Genomic DNA, 20390 nt, shown 5'->3' with positions numbered 1-20390 from the left:
CTCGCTGCCGGTAACACCTTCATGACCTCATTCCGTAATATACTACTATTAATGTTTATGAAGCACACGAATAATTAGCTCACACATTTATATTCGGTATTTCATAACGTGACATTTTGCCAAACTATTTATTAAACCTCGTTAAATTAAAAAAAAAAACAAAAAAAAACGTTGCTATTAAAAATCAGTGTTCAATACTGACTTTTACAAATATCAACGACGTTGAGAATTAATCGCGCCTGTTGGCCGGTGCCGCCAATGAATGCCTGATCGACTACTGCTCTGCGAAAAAAAAAAGACACCAACCACCTTATGAGATTTTCAAATATTTGATCAGATCCTCAATTTAACGCCCGACGCGACACACCAACGGCCCCAAAAAGAGAAAACCTCCGACCCCCTCACGCCTTAAACCTAGGCGACCCCCGATTCAAAAGGCGCCTTGTCGCCCGGCTCGCCGAACCACCGCTCTCCCCTTCCTCCACCCGCACACACATACACCGGGAAAAACTGCTGGTTACGCCACTGGTTAGCGAATGTCAACCTTCTAAATATGCGCTAGTGCAAGCGACAGTCATTTCTGTTCTTGCTCTTTATGAATTTCGATGGTCTAAACCGTGTCTGCGTTCGCGCCACACACACATTTTATCGAACGCTCGACGCCTTCAAACGTGCCAACATGTCCGCCAAGCCTTTGTCTAAGGAAGACGGAGGTCGCCTTCCCGGGCGGTCATAACCGACGCCAACTGCCGCCCGCGCAGAATATTTCCTTACCTGCATACGGTGCACACGACTTGGATCTTCGACTGAAGTCAATGCAGTGCTCTCAGTGACCTCGTAAGAAGAGACTGAGCCGAACAGAACAACAAGGAACGTTCCTGCGCAGGGACGCCTCCGTCGAACGTTCGAGAAGAAAGACCGTTATGCCGTTATGACCGGGAGCGTCGACGGGGAAGGCGCCGACCTGTGGCGCCGACGCTCCCGGTCGGCCGGGCGAGAGCTCTACCACGCATGCGCGAAGAATGACGTGTCATACGAGGAGACCAATTAGCGAACTGGTTTGCGCCTTTCCACAGCCAATCGCAGCGCCCAGGCTTTGGCAGTGCTCGAACACGTGCACCCTCTGGGAGGTAATATTTACCTCTTTGGTGCCCCTTCGAGGCGAACTTCACCTTGTAGCACCGCATTCCTAGTGTCCGCTGCGCCTGAGGAGGTAACAAGCGGAGCGCTTCCCCCCTGGCCGGGAGGAGGGTGGTAAAGGCGGTCTGTTACCTCCTTTTGGTCCCCTTTTTTCTAAGAGTGTATTGGAGCTGGCTACGTTCCAGTGCTATAAACATACATACAACACAATTATGATGCCGCAGCTGCACTGGAGCACTGCCGATAACACCTAGAAAACTCTGTGCGCGAGTCATGGTCACGGGTGTTTTTACGTTTCGCCTTGGCTCCTGGGCTTGGGACTCTCGCAAGAAAAGCGCTTCCTGTTTTCACCGCAGGTTGGAAAGCAACGAGCTTGAGACGCGAATAGCCGGTTACTTTGTCCTCGTGGAAGGCTGATGGGGGCAATATCTGTCTTCCCCCCAGCCATAACTCACTCTCCTCCCTCGAGAACATCGAACGTTCGATGCATGCCTCTGCTCTGGTCAGAAAAGGAAGAGCGATGATGGAAGATGACACTCGCTAATATTTTCTGACACATTCTAAAAAGAAAAAAAAAAAAAAGACCGTGCGTCGACTTTGCCGCAAAGCACCGAGAGAGCCAATCAGTGGGACCTGCAGAGAAAGCTCAGAAAATCACGAAGCCTAAACAAGCGTTTTCAGTTTAAAAATACGATGTGCCTTGCGGCACCGAGCATGACGTGTCACGTGCTTACCTCTAGCTCAAAGACGCATCACCTACTGTACTTCGTAAGTAAATAATAAAAAAAAAATACACATACATTTTTGCCATTAGCTAGAATGTTTTCATCAATCCCAGTGATTTGCTCTCTGAGTGTATTGCGAAAGAGAAGACATATGATCATGTTTTCTAGAGTAGTGGTACACGTTCTCTCCGAGTGCGGCGCAGGAATTAGAAATACCATACAATAGCGTTGTTTCTTCAGTTTTAACGACTTGAAAGTGCAGCATGGTACGTAGTAACCTTAACGGGCAGTAGACTAATTTATACAAACAGCTCAACACGGCGGAACATTCTCGTAACTTATCTAGGCGTGCTTGCTTTTGAGGCAATGGTTGAAAATGTCCTAAGGTAATATTGGGCACACTTCGTCAGTTACGTTAGGAACAAGAAGTCATCTGTGCGTTTAGTGTATTAGTTTAGGTCTAAAGTTTATTGCAATTGCAACTGAGAAGTCAGTCGGCAGATGGCTTCTTTGTGCATTTCAAATGCATTTCAAACAGCGCTTGCTGACACACTCCGTGATAAGCTTGGTCCTTGAGACATGAAGTGTGTTAGAAAATGACAATCAGACGTCTTAGTGAAAAACATGATTTATTTTTTATTATTTCAAAATTCACACTAAATACCGTAAAAGGAACGATGTTATGTTCATGGCAGTCATGTGTGTTCCAACACATAGTTCCACACAAACTCACACGCAGTATGAAACAAAAAAATCAGCATAGCAGGTGTAGCAAATGGCGCTCTCGTATAAACGTATAAAAATAATTGCAAATCTTTAAAGGTAAAACAATATTTCACGAAACACTCTATCGATTACAGATACACCGCTACTGCCACGCTGTAATATAGAAATATACTACGATACTCACAAATGTAGCTAACATGCCATTTCGAAAGAAACCTATACTCGATGTTTACTGGAAAGCTACACAATACCTCGTACTACTTTTTTTTTTCGAGGATGAGAAATGAAAAAAACAAAACAAAGAGGAACTAATCTATATGTGCTTTAGTTTCCTCTCCTGTCACCGTCTACGCTATGAAAGACAAATACATAAAAATAAAGCACCATAAAAAATACAGAAAGTTGTTTTACACATTGCTGTAGAAGTATGCGAGCAAACATAAGATAACACGTATTACAAACAATGAAGACTAAAAGGCAACGATAATTACGCGGGTAATACCCTATAGCGATTCGAGCTAATACCGCCGTTAGAGACAGCTTCCATCTCACCGATCAGTGCCATGCCCTATCACGTAATAATAAGGCGGAAAGAAAGTTCTATTACTCCCCCCCCCCCCCCCCCCCCCCCCCCCGCCCGACATAAATCATTGAAGTCCGTATATACCCAGATGCAGACATTACCACCTCGAGACAGCCGACTTTCACATGAATATATACGCAAAATAGATCCTTCGTTGTATTGTAATCTGAGCCTATTTTACTTTGGAAAGATCCACTTTTCATCTCATACAGTTACAAATTATAATAATAATATTTATCAATATTTTTAACGTGCAATATCACGCCGTGGAAAAATATCAAAGCATGCGTCAAAGCTGGGACGCAATTGGTTGTACGTGACTGTCATCACCGCCTACTTGAATTCAACCGAATTTATCTTGCGCTAAAGGACAGCCATGAACTCTTAAGGTTATCAGGGCGTACTCATTCCTACGATAAGTCTAAAACGATCGATCGAACTTATTTGAATAAACCTGAACATAATCTTTTGGGAAATACGTGGCCGAGTGTGCTTACGCATAATAGGGGTGCCGTATAGGAGCTGACGATTGTACTGTCGATCTCTTGGGTGCTGTGTTGAAATCCCAGCCCTATCGGCTTCTAAGGGTGAAGGCCTTGTACGGGAGAATCCTTGTGTGATCACGCCTGAGAGGAGGCGCTGAAGACGCCACGGTACTTCGGTGCACAACTGATCCGATTACCCTCCCGCTGCGGTAGGTATTGTAGACGAACGCTTTTATAGCTGACTGATTTTTTCTTGTATTAATGAAAACAGTTTTACTTCTAAGTGACCCGGCTTCCCAATTTATCTAGAGACAACCGATTTGTATTTTTGGTAGGTGAACGTGCGGCCATATCAGCACTAAAATTATCATGAAAAACATGGATTGCAGTAAACAATACTCATCCCGAGGGCTTGTCATGATGTACAGACGTATGTGTGACAATCGCAAACAACGATACAAATTATTTTCATAGCAAAAATCAAAAAAAAAAAAGTATGAGTGTTTTAAATATTACGCGTCTTTTTTTTCTCGTTAAATGTTTACAAATGTTTAAAGTTTGCGAGATCCGTCATTAAGGTGTGCACCGCGTATTAGTGTTCATCCGTCCGCAGCTAACCTTGGATAAACTACGAACGCCAATTAACTCAAAATGTAATAATATCTACTGATTGCTGGACCAACAAAACCTGGCTGTGTGTCACATGACCAGGTTCTCCTGTGCTTGGCTCACATACAGGGGTTCTATATTACGTGCCATGAGACTGAGGTTTTATTGTTCCTAATACTACGCAGCCGCCACTCCGCTGTCAAATTATGTGCGGACAAAGTATGGTCGAAAGAAATAAGAATTTCAACATTTTTCGAGATCTATTAGTCGCGTTAGAACTAACATCAGCAACGACTAGTGCCATAGCTAGACCATAATAACCATTTACTGATTAAATAAACTGCAACAGTATCAATGGTATTCATTAATGAGCGGGATTAAATACACACAGACACATATCTTGTTCTCGCCCATTTATGAAGAAGCAGATTTATGCAAATCTGCTTCTTCATTTCCAAAATTTAACCATGCCCAATCCCGATAGATTGGACATTGTTTTAAGTACAAATGGAAAGGTTAACTTTAAGACACTGGACGGCAAACAAAACTCAACGAATGATTGAGTAAATTCTGATTCAGTCGGATGACTCGCGAGACAGAAATAATGTGATCTTAAAACTATATCGATAAGTAAAATATTCATATTAATAATTGTGCACCAACTCGCTGTTTCTCTCATTGCCCAGTCAAAATATCAGCAACTTTTTAGCACTTTATATTGACCAGACAAAAAACCCATAGTCCGTCGTCACAACTATGATATCGACAATTCAACTTAGCCCAAATACAGGAAACACGACACCCATCATTACTAAAGAGTCATTTCTTATTTTCGTTTGGGAATGCATACTTGCGAGGCCGCCGCTGTAGGATGAGGTGATCACATTCATTGAATGTCAGACAGCTTGGATCCCTTAACATCCAGGACCTCGAGTGGTGTCCCATGATCACCGTCTTGTTTGCACTTTGAATTTCAGGGCGTAACTTGACCTGAAAGGAACGCCTCTTTGACAGGTGAAAGACGCAGACTTCCCAGTTTTCAGACTTCTTCTTTTTTTCAGCAGAGTTTCGCTCAGCTCCGTTATTTTCGGCGGCCGCCACCTCTGTCCTCTCGGCGTGCGGTTTCCTGGTGAGACTTTCGCGCCGCGTACCTCTCGTGGGGTCTTTGGTTTTCGTAACGGAGTGGCGCGGTGCCAGCTCGCATGTCAGCCGCCCGGACCGGGCCCTGAAGACGCTGCGGCTCTTCGATTGGCACTGCCACGCTGCTGTCCTTGGGAAGACTGCGTTGCCACCGTCAGATGGAGTTGAGAGGCGCCCTAGCTTCCTCTACCTTTCCCTCCATGAGTGCTGTCAGGTCGGACACCACTTCCTTGTAGACTAGAGGATCGAGGTTCTGGGCGAGCATGTAGAAGAGGAACCAGTCGCCGGCGTTGGCCACGCGAGACAACACTTGGAGGTCCTCGGGGTTCATCAGGGGGCTCCTCGACTTGAGCATGTGGAAGCGAAACTTGGGCACCATAAGCACGACTATCCGCAACACGAACACAAAGGAGGTTAGCGTCACCAGTATGATGAACCAAAACCAGAGGAAGATGTAGATCTTTTCGTTGACGACGTTCAGGGGAAGAAGGCAAAGGGAGTCGTGCGACTGGACATCCCCCGATGACCCGAACGAGCGGAATGTGCACTTCGTCATTCTGGGAAATACATATATCATAGGGTCGCTGCGCTCCTCCTGATCGCTCATCGCGAAACTTACGACCTTCGTGCCGTACCGCCAGAACTCCCCTCCCAGGAACTTGTCCATGAGAAACATCTGTCCGATGATATTTACCAGGCTGAGAAACTCGCAGACGATGTACTTGAGCGCGTAAAACTTGTGATGGCGCATGTGCCGGTGCAGATACTCCGTGAGGATGCGTTTCTTGTGATCGCGCTCCTGGTCCTCCATAATGACAACTTGCATGCCCATTGTGATGGCTTCTAGAAGCCCGCCCTCCCAGTTCTTCCAGATGTAGTATGGAACGTAGAAGAGTATCGCTTGGAAGAACAGCATAAAGCAGACCCACTGGTAGTATGCGTTGTACCTTCGGTTGGTGATGTTGTCTTCGGCGTTGTCGATGCCCGGATGTGGCACATCGTACCCGACCTTCTTGCTGAAGGCCGCCGGGATGGTGAATGTGGAATGAATCCAGCAGTAGGTGTTCAGCACTTCCATGGGAAAGTCGGACGTGGGAGGCACGCACTCGATGGGGTCGCCAACATACTGCCGTGCAGTCACCACCAAGCTGAAGACGACCAGCACGGATGACGTCACCAACCAGTGCAGCCGGAAGACGCAGTTGTCGATCTGGATGCTTCGCCGGCGCAGCAGCCGCCGGAGGCCGCCGAAGAGGTTCACCAGGGACATGGCACTGCCGGATCAACGCCACGGTCATCGTTCCGTCAACCGCCGTAGCCCGGACCTGCAGGGGTGGTCATTCAGTCGAACTGTGAGCAGGGGAGCGCCAGCAGGGGTATGTGTCACCGTTGCGGGAGCACATGTCGCGTTGGAGTTGGAACTCCGAATGAGTGGGAACTGCTGAGCGCCCCCGCGTCTAGGGCCTCCCAAAAATAGGCGCTGTGTGCATGAAGGAAAGGGCCCTCTCTCAATTCCTCTTGGCGACAACATTGGACGCTGCCCAAGAGTAAAGTTTTTCGAGACTGCAGGAGCGCCGCGGTTGAGCGGTGCCGAGTTGCGTTCAAGTGAACGCGAATACCAAGCAGAGGGGTTAAGCAGCACACGTGAACTCATAGACTGTTGAGACATTCGCGACTTTCTTGGTGTGAACGCCCGTCTTGTATTGTATTTTGGGGCAAGATAGCTTGTCTTCGAGAAAAAAAAATAACACTTAATTTATCAACTGAAATTTAAAGGGTGGTTTAAGAGCAAGTCCAAAACTATTTCCGGGCTTTAATTAGAGCCATTTTAGTGAAAACATTACATAAAATCATGTTTTATACAAATAATTACCTTACACAGCAGCACATTCTCAGTAAATTTTTAAAAAACCTTGTTTCGCCAGTAGATATGGGCTTTTAGTGAAAATCTCGTAAAGTAATAAAGAAGGGTGCATGATTCATTCTCGCACACATGGGGAATAGGAAATTGACTGTACCCTCTGTAAGTTTCTTCTCAGTTGTTTGGTGCTACAGCCGAATCCACATAAATTAGTGAAAAAGTTTTATAGAGTTGATTTTGATCGTGCCATTTTCCCTCATTTTGCATAGCATACTCGACGTGCAAAATAGTCTTAGTACAAATGGTGAAATGTGTTTTTAATATATAGTTTTCATTTATTTTTCTTGCTGTCCTCTCTGTTGCGAGAGCTTTTACGAATGCGTTTTTGGCACGTCTCACTGAAGCCAGGACGCCTAATTTCGATTACGTGGTGTATGTTTAACACCAAACTAAAATTTTTCTCACACCAGAGCCTTTACTCCACAACCAGAATCCGTTGGCTTGTGGTTACTGGAGTTGGAATTTAAGCGTCCGCAAGCCAGAGGGTTGCTTCAAAATCACCGAGGAGGCTCATTACTGTTGCGTAAAGTGATGCGTATGCTTTATGTATGATTGACAATTTTTAATACATTTCTAAACACGCATATTGTTCTCTCCAGTAATGCACTAACTCGTACTATTTGGCAGTGCTAGAAATGAACAAAAGCCTAGATAAAGTAGAGCGGAAAGATGTAGTTATTTTCTGAAATATAAATAATTAGGTTGTCGAAGGAATGCTTAAAATAAGAGTTATTATATTTTTGGGAAGTCTTAACGATTATGACAAATAAGTCCCTCAGCGAGCAGCGCTATAAAATTAAAAATAATTATATTCTTTCGCATATTAAAAGGCAAGATGTTATCTGCGCTGCAAAAAGTACTCCTCTAGCGACAGACTACCCAGCCGGATAAAATCATTTAAGGTTGATTCGACAAGCATAGTATCCATGGGCAATCACACTAGTAAAGTCATAATATGCCCAGCTTGCTAAGCTTGCTATAGGTTGACCACAAGCGCCTCTTTCTAAACCATTGTCTTGATACATTTTTTTATCTTAATATATCAAAAAAGGAACAAAAAACTTTTAGTCTTTATAACGCTGTTTCCAATTATGTTCCCAGTAAGATTCATAATAACAAGATATCTTTTTTTTCTTTTTTAATTTATACAATTAACATTAGCTCTCAAGTTTTCAAGCCGAGCCGCCTTGAATATACAAGCAAAAAAAGTTACGTAGATATAGACAATTATTCTTGTTGAATTTTGTCGTCCAAGGAGGTAGATTAGGCGGCGTTAACCTCACGTAACCCACCTTATAGACTTGTAAAGTACAGGTATCCGGTGTAAATCTTATCAATGCGATGAATGATCGCCCTACATAATATTAGTAAAAGGACGAGTGTATTTCTGTCTTGTTTCTGGGACATGCATTTTCGAGACGCTTCAATAGTAGCTCAACTATCTGTTCGTAAACTTCGGTTACTTTTCCCATCTAGGCGCTACTTTTAATTACAAGCATTTTTTATCAACTAACTCAAGTGTCCACTGAAGCTTGTGGGATTCTCGTATTTGACGTAACCATTGTTACGCTGCATGTTTCCGCAGTTTGGGGTTTTGGTGCATCTTACGAACACTTATCCAGAATATAAAGATATTTGTCGTTAGAGCCGCCTTCTTATCCGCCCAACAGAACAAAGCAACAATTTCGAGCAACGGAATTTTACTCTGCAAAAGATCTGCGATGAACATGCCGCGAAGGGCAATGACGTCCCTGGGTGTGACGAATAGCGCTCGGTAGGCATTTTAAACTTAAAGAACTTGGCTTCGGAGTCTCAGACCAAAGGGCGGCGCTTTGCATCTGTATATTTGGCCTGTAGAATATAATTTATTATAATATAACATTTAAGGCACGTGAGTGTTGTAAGATACAATTTATAGTAGACACAAAATATCTAAAGCTTTAAACTGTAAAACTTTCTATAAAATCAAGCGCATATTCTGAGATTCGGAAGGGATACCAGAACCGACCGAAACTAAGCTTGGAGGCAATGTAATAGAGTGTCTGCAATAAATATGGCAACAAAGTCTGCACAGCCTATGTGCATAGTCAACCGGCTGGAACTCAATCTCCGACGATAATATCTATGAACAAAAAACACGCGGTGTTGTTCACTCCATCGTTAATTGACGAAGGCAATATTCGTTGGCAAACGCGCCAACAGCCCACCAGCGTTCCCTCAGCAAAATTAAGTAAATGCGAACTCCGGAAGAGAGCGAACCGCAGGAGCTATTTGAATAAAACCCGCTCCTTGAACGTCCGAGACAATAGAATGCCAAAGCCACAAAAAACCACGTGGATCTCCGGATGTGGCCCGTGCAAGTCGCCACCAGGCATTCGCCTTAACCACAACCTGCTAGAATCACAACCTGGAGACTCAAGTCCAGAACGAAACAAAACAAAAAAGAAATCGAACGTCTAGTTTAATAAAACGCTGCATGTGGCACTCCCAGTCACCCGTTTCTCGACGAAATTCACAAAGCGATCCCACACGATCACACAGGCCGGTAAGGAGCTGCGCACAACGCGAGGAAGCGGTCAGTTCCCAAGGCAACGGCAGGTGAGCTCACCTTCAGCGAGGAATGAATCTCGAAGGGGAGCGAGGACCGAAGTGCTTGGCCGGCTGCACGCGAACACGATTCGCCATGTCCCTCCGTTGTACTCGTCACTACCCGTATGTTTCTTTCCAGCTGCCTATGACAGCACAAAGGAGGAGGTCGTCTGACGCGGTGCGCAGATGGGCTTAATAGCGTGGCGCCCGCAGCCACGCCGTTCTTTCGGGACTGCGTGAAAGGCAACATTTTCCGACCGCGGATCGAGACGTAAAGCCAAGTATCGATGCTATACGCCTGTACGCTTCGTCGAGCTAAGGGCTGGTCGGCGGCGAAGGTGTGCCGTGGAATGTTCGCGGTGTCTGCATTCTGGCTTCCAGTAATCATTGTATCGTTGCTGGATATCTACATACATTCTTGATATGGCGTCGGTGCGTACTTGGTCGTGTTATTGCGAATTCGCTACAACGAGAGCTTTTAACTGACCCCGTAAAATTGTGGACGAATGGAGCCTCATCGTGCCGACGCGTTTGTCTTTTTCGTTGGTGCCTCTTGATGACACTACAAGGAATTATTGGATCTCGTATAGACCTCTCACGTACGCTCGTCAGCACTCGCGGGTATGGATTTATGATTTGACGTGCTATCACCAAGTTGCGATGACGTGAACGACGAATTGTGTTCGTATGTTTTAGTGTTTTTTTTTTTCTCTCTCCGGTAATGTGTTCCTTGTCAACCCTGCATTCAGTTTCTTGTTGTTTTGTATTCGTGGTTAAAAAAAAAAAGAAACACCAAAATTAAGCTATGTGATTTCGAAATTTCTAAGATAATTTGCTCTTCTATTCTCAGCATACAAATAATCTTGGTTCTCTAGTGAGTCTTATTCAAATTTCCTTTGAAATAAAATGTACCAATTTTCGTGAATATGTCGTTTTAGTCTGTTCCTGACGTTCTGCTCAATCTTGAGCTAATATGATGATAACACAATTAATCCAAAGGTACAAGCGAGCTGGAGAGGAATAACAATAATGATCCCTGGAGAAAGGGGGCAAGGGGGTCAAAGGACAAACACGAATCTCCACACACATCTAGGTGACTGGTGCGCGACTGAAAAAAAAATCCGCCTGGTCCTGATTGGCAGCTGTTAAAAGCTGTTTGCTCTATTTGACGTCTAAATCCTGGTTAGCTCGGTCGGTAGAGCGCTCCACTGGAAATGGAGAGGTCCTTGGTTTGATGCCAGGACCAGGCGGATTTTTCCAGTCGCGCCCCCGTCATCTGGCTGTGTTTAGATATTTGTGTTTGTCCCTTGCCCCCTTGTTCCCCTCTCCAAGGATTATTATTGTTTTAGCTAATACTTGCACACTCCAATCACTAATACTGAACTTATGAAGATGTGTCAATGTTGCGTAAGTTCAGAAAAGATGCTCAAATAAGAGGCGGTGAGTACATTTGTTTCTCTGAATAGAAACGTGTCGAACGTAAAAATTAATCCATGACGACATATAGTGTAAAGCTACTCGGAGCCGGAAGCATGCAGGAGCATAACTAATAGAATAACATACAAGGGTTGCATACTCACGGTGACTTGCGCTGTTTGCCAATACTCTAAGTATAATGCACCAATCGACCGGTACGTATAGATCAAGAAACCATCGTAATCCTATGTTCCTTAAAATGAGGTTTACGCGTGCAGCGAAGTGATGGCAACCAATAAAGAAAGGATGATTTAAAGCAACTGCACGGTGACAAAACGCCGTAGTAAATACTTGCTTTCCTAACTACAAGCCGCGATTGTTTTTTTCTCCTGCCGGGATACAAAGTTCTGCGTTAAGACAAATATAGTCTGCGAGGAACGGAATGAAGAAACAAGTGGCTTTGCAAGCATCTCAACCGTGCCGGCGACTCGTAAACAAACACTCCATTTTGACAACGGGACAAGCACTAAGAACCCATAGTTGCTTACTATCTTCTCCGGCTGCTGGAGAGAACGAATCATGACCGTTCTGGCACGAGGTTGTAAGAACGTTAGAGTGAGGCACAGCGAACCGTATGACGAAAAACGCGGCTCAAAACAGTTCCGCGAATCCAGACATATGCACGAGACGATTTCTCTTCTTTTGTTGGACCGCTTCTCAGCAACCTAGAAGGTCAGCGTAAAGATTGTTGGATTGAGCTTATTGTTACGCGGGTGGAGCTTCTCGAAGAGGCGTCTTTTTTAAGCGATGTCCCCGTTACGTTTAGACATAGGTTTGGAGAATCATTTGACTCGTGCAGGATGACATCACTACATTTGTGTAACTGCACGATCGCTTAGGGAAACTATCTTGTCTGCAATGGCCTAGGCAGTGGAAAGCCTTTTCTTTTTTGTTTAGCCCAAATGGTAAAATGGGCGTTTTCTCTGAGCGCCTGACGGCTCGTCTCCTCAAACTAACAAATGTTTTTTTTTTTTTTTTTTAAGTCGAATTTTGAATTGGTCACTCTGAAGAACTACATTAAGGCAGACAATTACCCAGTCGTCTTCTGAGAACGCTATTTTTCTGCTGTGTTATATATACAGTGTTCATTTTATGAAATTGTTTAATGCTTTGGAGGCAACCACAAATGAATCCAAGAAGTATCGAGGACCTGACCGATGGTGGGTTCACCCTTTAAAAAGGCCGCATAGGTTCATAAATTGGTGTCTTAGCGTGCCACAACACAATGCACTAAGGAGGTGCCCGTAGGTGGTGCATTTATTATTTGAAGGCATAAAATAATTACCCTATCCCAGCTTAAGAGAATTCTATGCACAAATGTTCAGCTAAACCCCTCTTACGCAAAATATTCAAATAGCAATGTGAGTCACAATTGCATTTAGTACGATAGAAAAAAACGAATAAAAAATTAAATAAAATTGACAATTTTTCTAGTTGCTTTTATTTGCCAAAATAAACGCAATAGTGGCCCCCCACGGCTATTGCTTGTATCACCTCTTAATCTCATCCCCCCTCCCCCCCCTCCCCCCTCCAAAAAAAAAAAAAATTCTGTCATTTCTTTGTTTAGATGAATTTATCCTTCAAAACTTTTACTATGGTGCCTGGAACGCGTCTCCGACTGGTGTGTTTACCGCGGCCAAAAAAGTGGTCCCTCGATTTCCGCCTGATGACGTCATAAAAGTGTCATGCTGTCGCCGGTTGCGACCCTGACGGTGTCCCAACAGTTGTGGTAAGTACGGCAGACGCCTGTTCTGCTGCAGGTCGCTTTCCATTGTGACAGTTCACGGCAGCTAGGACAGCCGGAAGTTAGGACGCCTAATGAAACGCCGTGACGACAGCGACACTCGCGTCCGCTCGTGCTTTTCGTCAGCATTTCTACGGTCAACCGCCAGGATCGCGACAGGCAACAGCATGACACTCGCGTCATTTGTTGCCACATTGGGACCACTTTTGATGTATGGGCGGGATAGGGCGCTAAACACACCAGTCGAAGACGCAATCGAGGCACCATACTTTTACTAAAACCTTCACCATATAACAACACGCACTAAATTACAACGGTCTGTCAGAGAGAAAACAAACTATTTATGTGGAATTTTCAATGGCCCGAGCTCCGCTTTCATTTCAATTTGCTTAACTCGTTTTATTAGGCACTGCGTATATTTAACTTAAGTTTGGACTAAATCACGATTGGTTTCTACGCGGGAAATAATTAAACCTAATTAGGCATTCAATAAAAAGTCATTAATGTGCGGCCGTTTAAAATGGTTGGCTGTAACTCTTAATGTAAAATCTGACATCAGGAGCGAAACGAACGTGAGTGTGAGATGATTGTAAGTCATACAAAGATGGGTCAATTTGAGGGTTAACAAGTTGTTACTCACATTAAAAAGAGTGCGAATTTGAGGCGACAACTAGATAATGACCTGTGTTGAAGATTCCAGAGGTTAAACCTTCAGTGCATATTTTTCTGACGCACTGTTAAATTCTACTCGATCCGCTTCTCGATAACAAAAGCCTCTTTCGACGTCATAAGGAGTGAGCGGTGCCACATGTCGCTTACCAACCCTTGCTACTTTTTTGTATGTCTGCTTTTTGCATGTTGCTATCGAATGCTTAGGAGCAGTCATGTACTTGCAAATAATTTGGAATAACATTTTCAAGCATGAGCTTGAGAAACTTTGTGGGACTTGCATGTAAACACGGGTTTGCTAAAATAATTCATTTAAATTTAACGGTAATTTATACTACTGGCAGGACTTAAGTAAAAATTATTACCTTGCAAAAATGTACATTTAGTTGCGGATGTTAATTATTTCACCGCTTTATACCCTGTTCCATACTTAGCGTGCAACGCCGTCAAAGCTACTGGCGCGAGCGCGTGGCTTCATCTATGGTTTTGTTTGCGCGAGAACGCGTGCAAATGATCAACGAGGTCAAGCCCCATGCTCGCGCCAGTAGCTTTGAGAGTGTTGCACACTAAGTATGAAACAGAGTACAGGTTTGACCCACCAGACGTAAAATTCTGAGTGAAATAAACTCACTCAAACTGCAACAACTATCACACACACACACACACACACACACAAAAAAAAAAAAAAAACATTTGAAGATTTAGTGATACGTTTCTTTAAGAAGGGTTGGATATAGGAACTTCGACTATAATTTTGATCTCACATGCTAAAATTTAGTTTTAGTTCAAAACGACCCGTTATGATGTGCTGGATCTTTAGTCCTGCCTGTGAGAAGGCAGATTCGAAGAGAAGTGGTTCTGGGATGAATTATCGCACTGCTTGAAGTCCGAATTGGATGCAAGCCTTAACTATAGTTATATTCAAGTACGACATAATTTGTTTTTCAAAAAGAGGATAGTATTGCTTTACGAGAAATTATTACGTGTTAAATTTAGCGTTGCGTTTAGTTTTTGGTAGAAGTCTAATCAACTAAATTGCGATCCTCCGTGTTGTTTAACCTATGCGTAATCAAGGAGGCAATATTGACGAAACGTTATGTTGCGCAATACAGACGAAATTATAGCAAATTGCTAGGCAGTTTTATTGTGTGCGTGAAACGTTCCAGCCCCCCAAACGTTTAGCAATAGTCTATTTTCCAGACGCCACACGCATACGTTCACGGCGCTTTTCATCATATAGTTTAACAAGTACCTTGTGTACACTTGATAGTTGTTCCTAGAATGAAGCAATACTACCGCTTATTGAGTTGATAAGCATGGCGATCTTCCAGAGCCTTTCATACTTTCGAACTGCTTTCCCTAAGGGCGCAAATGTGGTCTAGGTCCTCCTCGCCTACCCCTCTGGTCACATGACCTCCCCGTTAACCAGTCAATGTCGATCACTTCAATCCTCCTCTCCCCGCCGTTAACCAATCAGTATCGAGCCTCACGCTCACGCTTTTATCTAGGCTTCTCGAAACGCCAAACACCTAGCCAAAGAACGTTTCACGTTAAAAAAGTGAAAAAAGTTGCACAAAATAAACGAAATAAGGTCACAACGACGGTGGCTATTTCTATGTTTAAATCAGCTCCTAAATTGATTAATCTTTTTAAAGAATATTGTTTTCTATTAGTGAAATCTCCATGTGTCGCATTTACGATACTAGCTGATCGATGGTAGTAAGTGTGGCGCTTTTTCATTCCGTTTGATTTACTGGAGCACTTATTAGACATCTCTCGACGTATATGTGGCAGTGTAAATTACGCTTCGATTTACTTATTAAAACATTGGATGTAACATAAATTAAACTGAATGTATTGTTAGGCATGCCGTCGAGCCTGACTTCTGGTTGCAGTGGATTCCCCTACAAAACTTTCTGACGAAACCGAGAGGTTAGTCTCTAATCTCCAGGAGTTCATCCTGAAAACATTTAATTTACTTGGTTTCCTATTTGAGGAATGCATCGAAAGCAGAAGAGCGTCAGCGGACAGAAAAAAAATTTATTATTTTCAGTGAGATATTTGTGAAAATATGCCATTTCGCGGAGCTTTGATCTCGCGTGTGTTTATGATATAGGGTAGTGTGACACTCATAATAATAATATTAATTATTATCAATATGAGTTGAGGTACAGACCACAACGCGATTAATGAGACTTTCCGTATTTGATCATTTCGCTTAAGATCACTTTACTTCGATATAAATGGTGATAAAAGAAACGATGCATTCCTTAAACTCGGATTTAAAGTGTAACATCTTTTCTCTCTCTCTCTCTCTCTCTCTCTATATATATATATATATATATATATATATATATATATATATATATATATATACACACATGTATAAAGTTACAGTTTTCATACATAGCGTTGCTTGCTTGTCGAGTGTGCCGTCAAAAATGAAGAACATTCAAATTCATACACAACGTGTCGTCGTATCAGAAAGGTGTCGAAGTGCAGAGTTCAACGAAACAGCGGGGGAAAAAATAGAATATAGTCGTGTTTTGCAGCTGGCAGGAAATGACGCTTACAACCTATCCAACGCCAATATCAAATTCGACCATCTCCAACAAGACAATTCCATGAAAGATGCCGTGACAATTGTTTGCAACACGAGCACGCTACCTGTTTTCCATGGTGGACTGGACGTGTGCTCCCACGCTTTGTAGACAGTAGGCAGTTGAGGTGGCACTGAAGGTTCGTCGATGGGACACCGCCAACGTAGAGAACAAGCGGCCTGGGACTCCCCAGCGGATCTGTAGCTTCTTATATGCAGAGGGATCTCGACCTAGGACTCTCGAAGCGAACAGGACGTGTCAACGTTCTCGGCTGTAAACACTGCCGCCCCGACGGTTATTGAACTGCACTTTTTGTCTCGGGCACACCTAGGACGTCTGATTGCGTGTACTTCGGAATTTCGAGGAAACCACCTCAAACCGCTTCTCCCGCCACGTGCCATCTACCGTAAGGACGGTCGTCGCTTCGGAAACGGCGTGAATCGCGGCACCCCTCAAAAGAAAGAAGGGGTAATGCTCTTTGGCACAGAGGTCTGCGGACTTCCTCTGCTTTACGCGAAATGTTTGGTTACGACTAAACAAAGTCTCGGAGTTCAGTGGCATAAAGTGGAACCGTTAAAATGAATGTTTTTTTTTTTTTTTTTGCTTTGCATATTTTGTTTTAATAAATCCGTGAAATTTTTTTTTTGAAGGGGGAAAAAAGGGGGCGGGGGGGGGGGGAGGGGGTCTACGTGCGACCAGCACCAGAGGCTTTGCGATTGAACCAAGCCTCGTAAAATACGGAAATTGGAGTCTAACGGGATGAAAATAATTACAGGACGACGAGATGTTAATATATTCCTCAAATCACTAATCTGATATAGCCGGGAAGAGGGGTCATCGAGAACCTACCAGTTTCTACGAGAAAAAGATGTTCATATCAATGATATTCGTCAAACAAACCTGCAGACTGAAGTTCCCTTCGAATATCTTCGTTTGAGCTTTACTCGAGCTCTACTCCTCCTCAGCGGACGAATATCTCTCGTCAATATGTCGGAAGTAAATATTCTGCTCTGCTCTGCTACTAATTTTTCCTTGGAAGCCATATAGTTTGTATTATTCATACCCGTATTCGTAATTGGTACTTTGGCCCTCCACCAAAAGCAAACCAACTAGATCAGTCGTTTCACCAAGCAAAACTGTATTCTTTCGTGTTTTCTTTTTTCTTTTGTAAGTTTGGTATCTTGTTGCAACTGACATGTCCCCGGTTGCCAACAAGTCGCCGGGAACCGTCATAAAGCAGCTGAGACGCGGGCGCACGCACACGAATCTCACACAACGAACTTAGACTGGAGCGATGTCGATTGTTCTATAACAAAAAAGGCCATTACGATGGCCCTCGTTTACTCACCTTTTTTGTACGGGCGCAGGTTGACATACTGCCTTCCTCGCGTGAATGTCGCATCTAAAGTTGCCGTTCTCGAAGACAACGAAGCTGCCAGCTCCAGCCGGGCCATTGAAAAGAGCGAGACACGTGGACTGCGGCAAATTTAGTTTCAAACCGAATTCAGGAGCACTCGTTGATTGACGACATCACTAGGCGTTTGTAACTCGGAGGTGTGTGTACCTAGAAAGTTTCTCTACTCACGGACAACCTAAGGAACGCGAAGACGTGACGAACGCCCCACACATCTCATTGCCGGCTTTCTGCCAATGAGATCGCGACATTAGCCGATCAGAACGCCCTAGAACGAGTCACGAAGAGGCGAGAACATGATAGGCCACGCCCCGCAATTCTCAAGCTGTCAGGGATCAGCAGAGACCTGGAGCATCGACTTTCCTGCAAAGCTCTTGGAAGCTAAGCCGATCACTGCAACCTATGGAGGTGTATCGGGGAATAACAGGGTTAAAAATATGTCTAAATATAAAAACAAAACAAAAACTGTGATTCGAAAATGTCGTGCTAAAAGTCAAAACTCAGGCTGTTCTTTCTTTTTTTTTTTTTAATTTAGCCTCAGCCCCGTCATTGGTCTAGCGCCCTCCGTAGATTGCAGGGAATTGCTCTCCCAAGTCCTTTGCGGGAAAGCAGACGCTCCAAATATTTTAGAGTTCAGATCACAGTGATTAGTCCTCCGAGTGCTCAGCCGGAAAGTAGATGCACGGGCATGTTTCGGTATAGCTCCGATTTATTTTGAATCATTCAATAAAGCATTACATATCTAGGTCTTTACGTGAAACGGGCTTTGTCTCGTCAGGGGATAGGGGCTCTGGAAATGTGTGAAGCCAAAAAGTGAAGCCGTCGATTAACACGATGCTGTTTGGCCAAGCCAGGCGATGACGTCACATCCCCTAGCTCGACGCGGATTGGCTAGTTTAGGTATGACGTCACGCACGAGGCCGCGCTCATTCGACACTGATTGGCTGGGGATTGCCCAATCCCTCACGCGCCACCGCTCGCCCGCCAGACGTGGGTTTAAAACCCGGGTTAGCGCCGATATCTCCAGTCTAAGAATTGCTATCTGGTGTACATGTGACGCGTTAAGCCAGCCGCTAAAGGTTTATTCACGCGGTGGACATGTCGCCGAACAAGTTCCTATGAAATCGGTGACGTCACCTTTATTGCGGTTTGAAATCAGCCATATTCCAGGCGAAAAAAAACAAGAAAAAAAAAACATCTAAAACTCAAGAGCTGATCCGCGGACCACAGGAACGTATCCGGGGACGAGTCCGCGGACCTGTTGAATGTTGTAAATCACGCGGGTAAACGTCATAAAATAGGTCCGCGCACCTGTGGTACCACGGTGATCAAGATTTTAAACCCATTAAATTGTCGCTTTTTCTTCCTCCGGCGAGATCCGTGCTAGATCCACGGACACGGCTAACCTGGAACGTACAACTCGCGCCAAACTGTTCGCGCGGCAACTGGATGCACAAGTCGTCTTGTTTCTTTTCTCCTCTGAAGACTGCTTTCAGCGTTTGTTTATACACCAACTCAACAAACAAACCGTAGCACCCCGAGCGGACGCCGTGCACAGACGCCGCGCATGCGCGATGGAGTGTGGGCAAGAAGCTCACCATCGCCCATAAACAAACCATTGCAATGGGATGTTGTCGGCGTAGGTGTGAGTCCCCGCGCTCGTTTTCTCGTAGGAATTGTTGATTCTACGTCTTCCTGGCAATGTCTGACTGCTTGAACGGCCTCAGCGAAATTAATGAGGCTCGTTACACCGCAAAGCTTCGCGTCAATAATGTAACATGCGGCGATTTATTCCGCGTGGACGCCGCAGAATGGACACTAAAGCCTGATTTGCATGATGAGGTTCTGCTCGCTATTTTCAGTCATGACGTTACTCGGGCTGCAAAAGCCTGAACCGTAGCTGAGATGTCGACGTCGATACTGAAAATCGCAAGCAGAATCGGGCCGAGTGAATCAGACATACCAAGTCGGTGATGGCCACTGGTAACAATTATCAGCATCTCCTTATATCTACTGTTTACACCGAGCCTACTTACTCGAAGCAACCTTCAAACTTAAACGTCTTTTGAGGTCTGCACTTCTTATCGCAATTACCGGGTCAACGTTTGGTCTACGGGCCGCTGTCGTTTGAACGAGCAGACGACAAGCAGAAACGTTTGAGAGCAGACGGCAGCTCGAACGATGAGGTGACCGTTTGAACGTGTTGACGCTCTGAACGTAGTCCGCAGGTGGTCCGTGCAACATGACGGGTTTTCTGCGTTGGTTTTGGAACAAAACAAATAAATTTGACGACCACAAGTATCCGTGATTTCAATCCAAAGTGCTTTCCGCTCTAGGAATCGTGGTCCGACGGCGACTGTATTTCCTTTTTAACGGCCCCTGACCACGTTCTCGGACGAACCGAGCAGGCAGAAAACGCGTGAAAATTGACCTTCAAACCTTTCCCGACTCTTTTGGTAAAGAACCAGTCACGGCGTTTTGACGAGAAGGCAGGTTTTTGTCCGGTTTTTTCCGAGGTAACACAGGAATGCACGTTCCCAGTGGCGGTTTCCGCCCACAGCCCCAGACC

The 20390-nt window shown here is 44.5% G+C and overlaps 1 protein-coding gene across 2 annotated transcripts; it reads right to left on the bottom strand.

The window, feature by feature from the left end:
• Positions 1-2471: 2471 nt before the first annotated feature.
• LOC8033781 (innexin shaking-B) lies at positions 2472-16551 on the bottom strand. 2 transcript variants are annotated; one of them, XM_029968378.3, is made up of 2 exons: positions 9938-10043; positions 2472-6733 (listed from the first exon to the last, which is right to left on the bottom strand). In XM_029968378.3, the coding sequence occupies exon 2, from the start codon at positions 6676-6678 to the stop codon at positions 5563-5565; it is 1116 nt and encodes a 371-aa protein (XP_029824238.2). In that variant the 5' UTR covers positions 6679-6733; positions 9938-10043; the 3' UTR covers positions 2472-5562. The 2 variants fall into 2 exon arrangements, with proteins under 2 accessions (XP_029824238.2, XP_029824239.2); XM_029968379.3 differs by lacking the exon at positions 9938-10043 and adding an exon at positions 16475-16551 and having other exon boundaries at positions 2484-6733.
• Between the last annotated feature and the right edge of the window lie 3839 nt (positions 16552-20390).

The sequence above is a fragment of the Ixodes scapularis genome, unplaced genomic scaffold (genome assembly GCF_016920785.2).
Source record: "Ixodes scapularis isolate PalLabHiFi unplaced genomic scaffold, ASM1692078v2 PGA_scaffold3__209_contigs__length_174095766, whole genome shotgun sequence".
Classification (NCBI taxonomy): domain Eukaryota; kingdom Metazoa; phylum Arthropoda; class Arachnida; order Ixodida; family Ixodidae; genus Ixodes; species Ixodes scapularis.
This window is presented reverse-complemented; position numbering and strand designations above follow the sequence as displayed.

Bases quoted from the DNA above. Each gene is read 5' to 3' on its own strand.
- LOC8033781 (XM_029968379.3), bottom strand. From the start codon at position 6,678: ATGTCCCTGGTGAACCTCTTCGGCGGCCTCCGGCGGCTGCTGCGCCGG.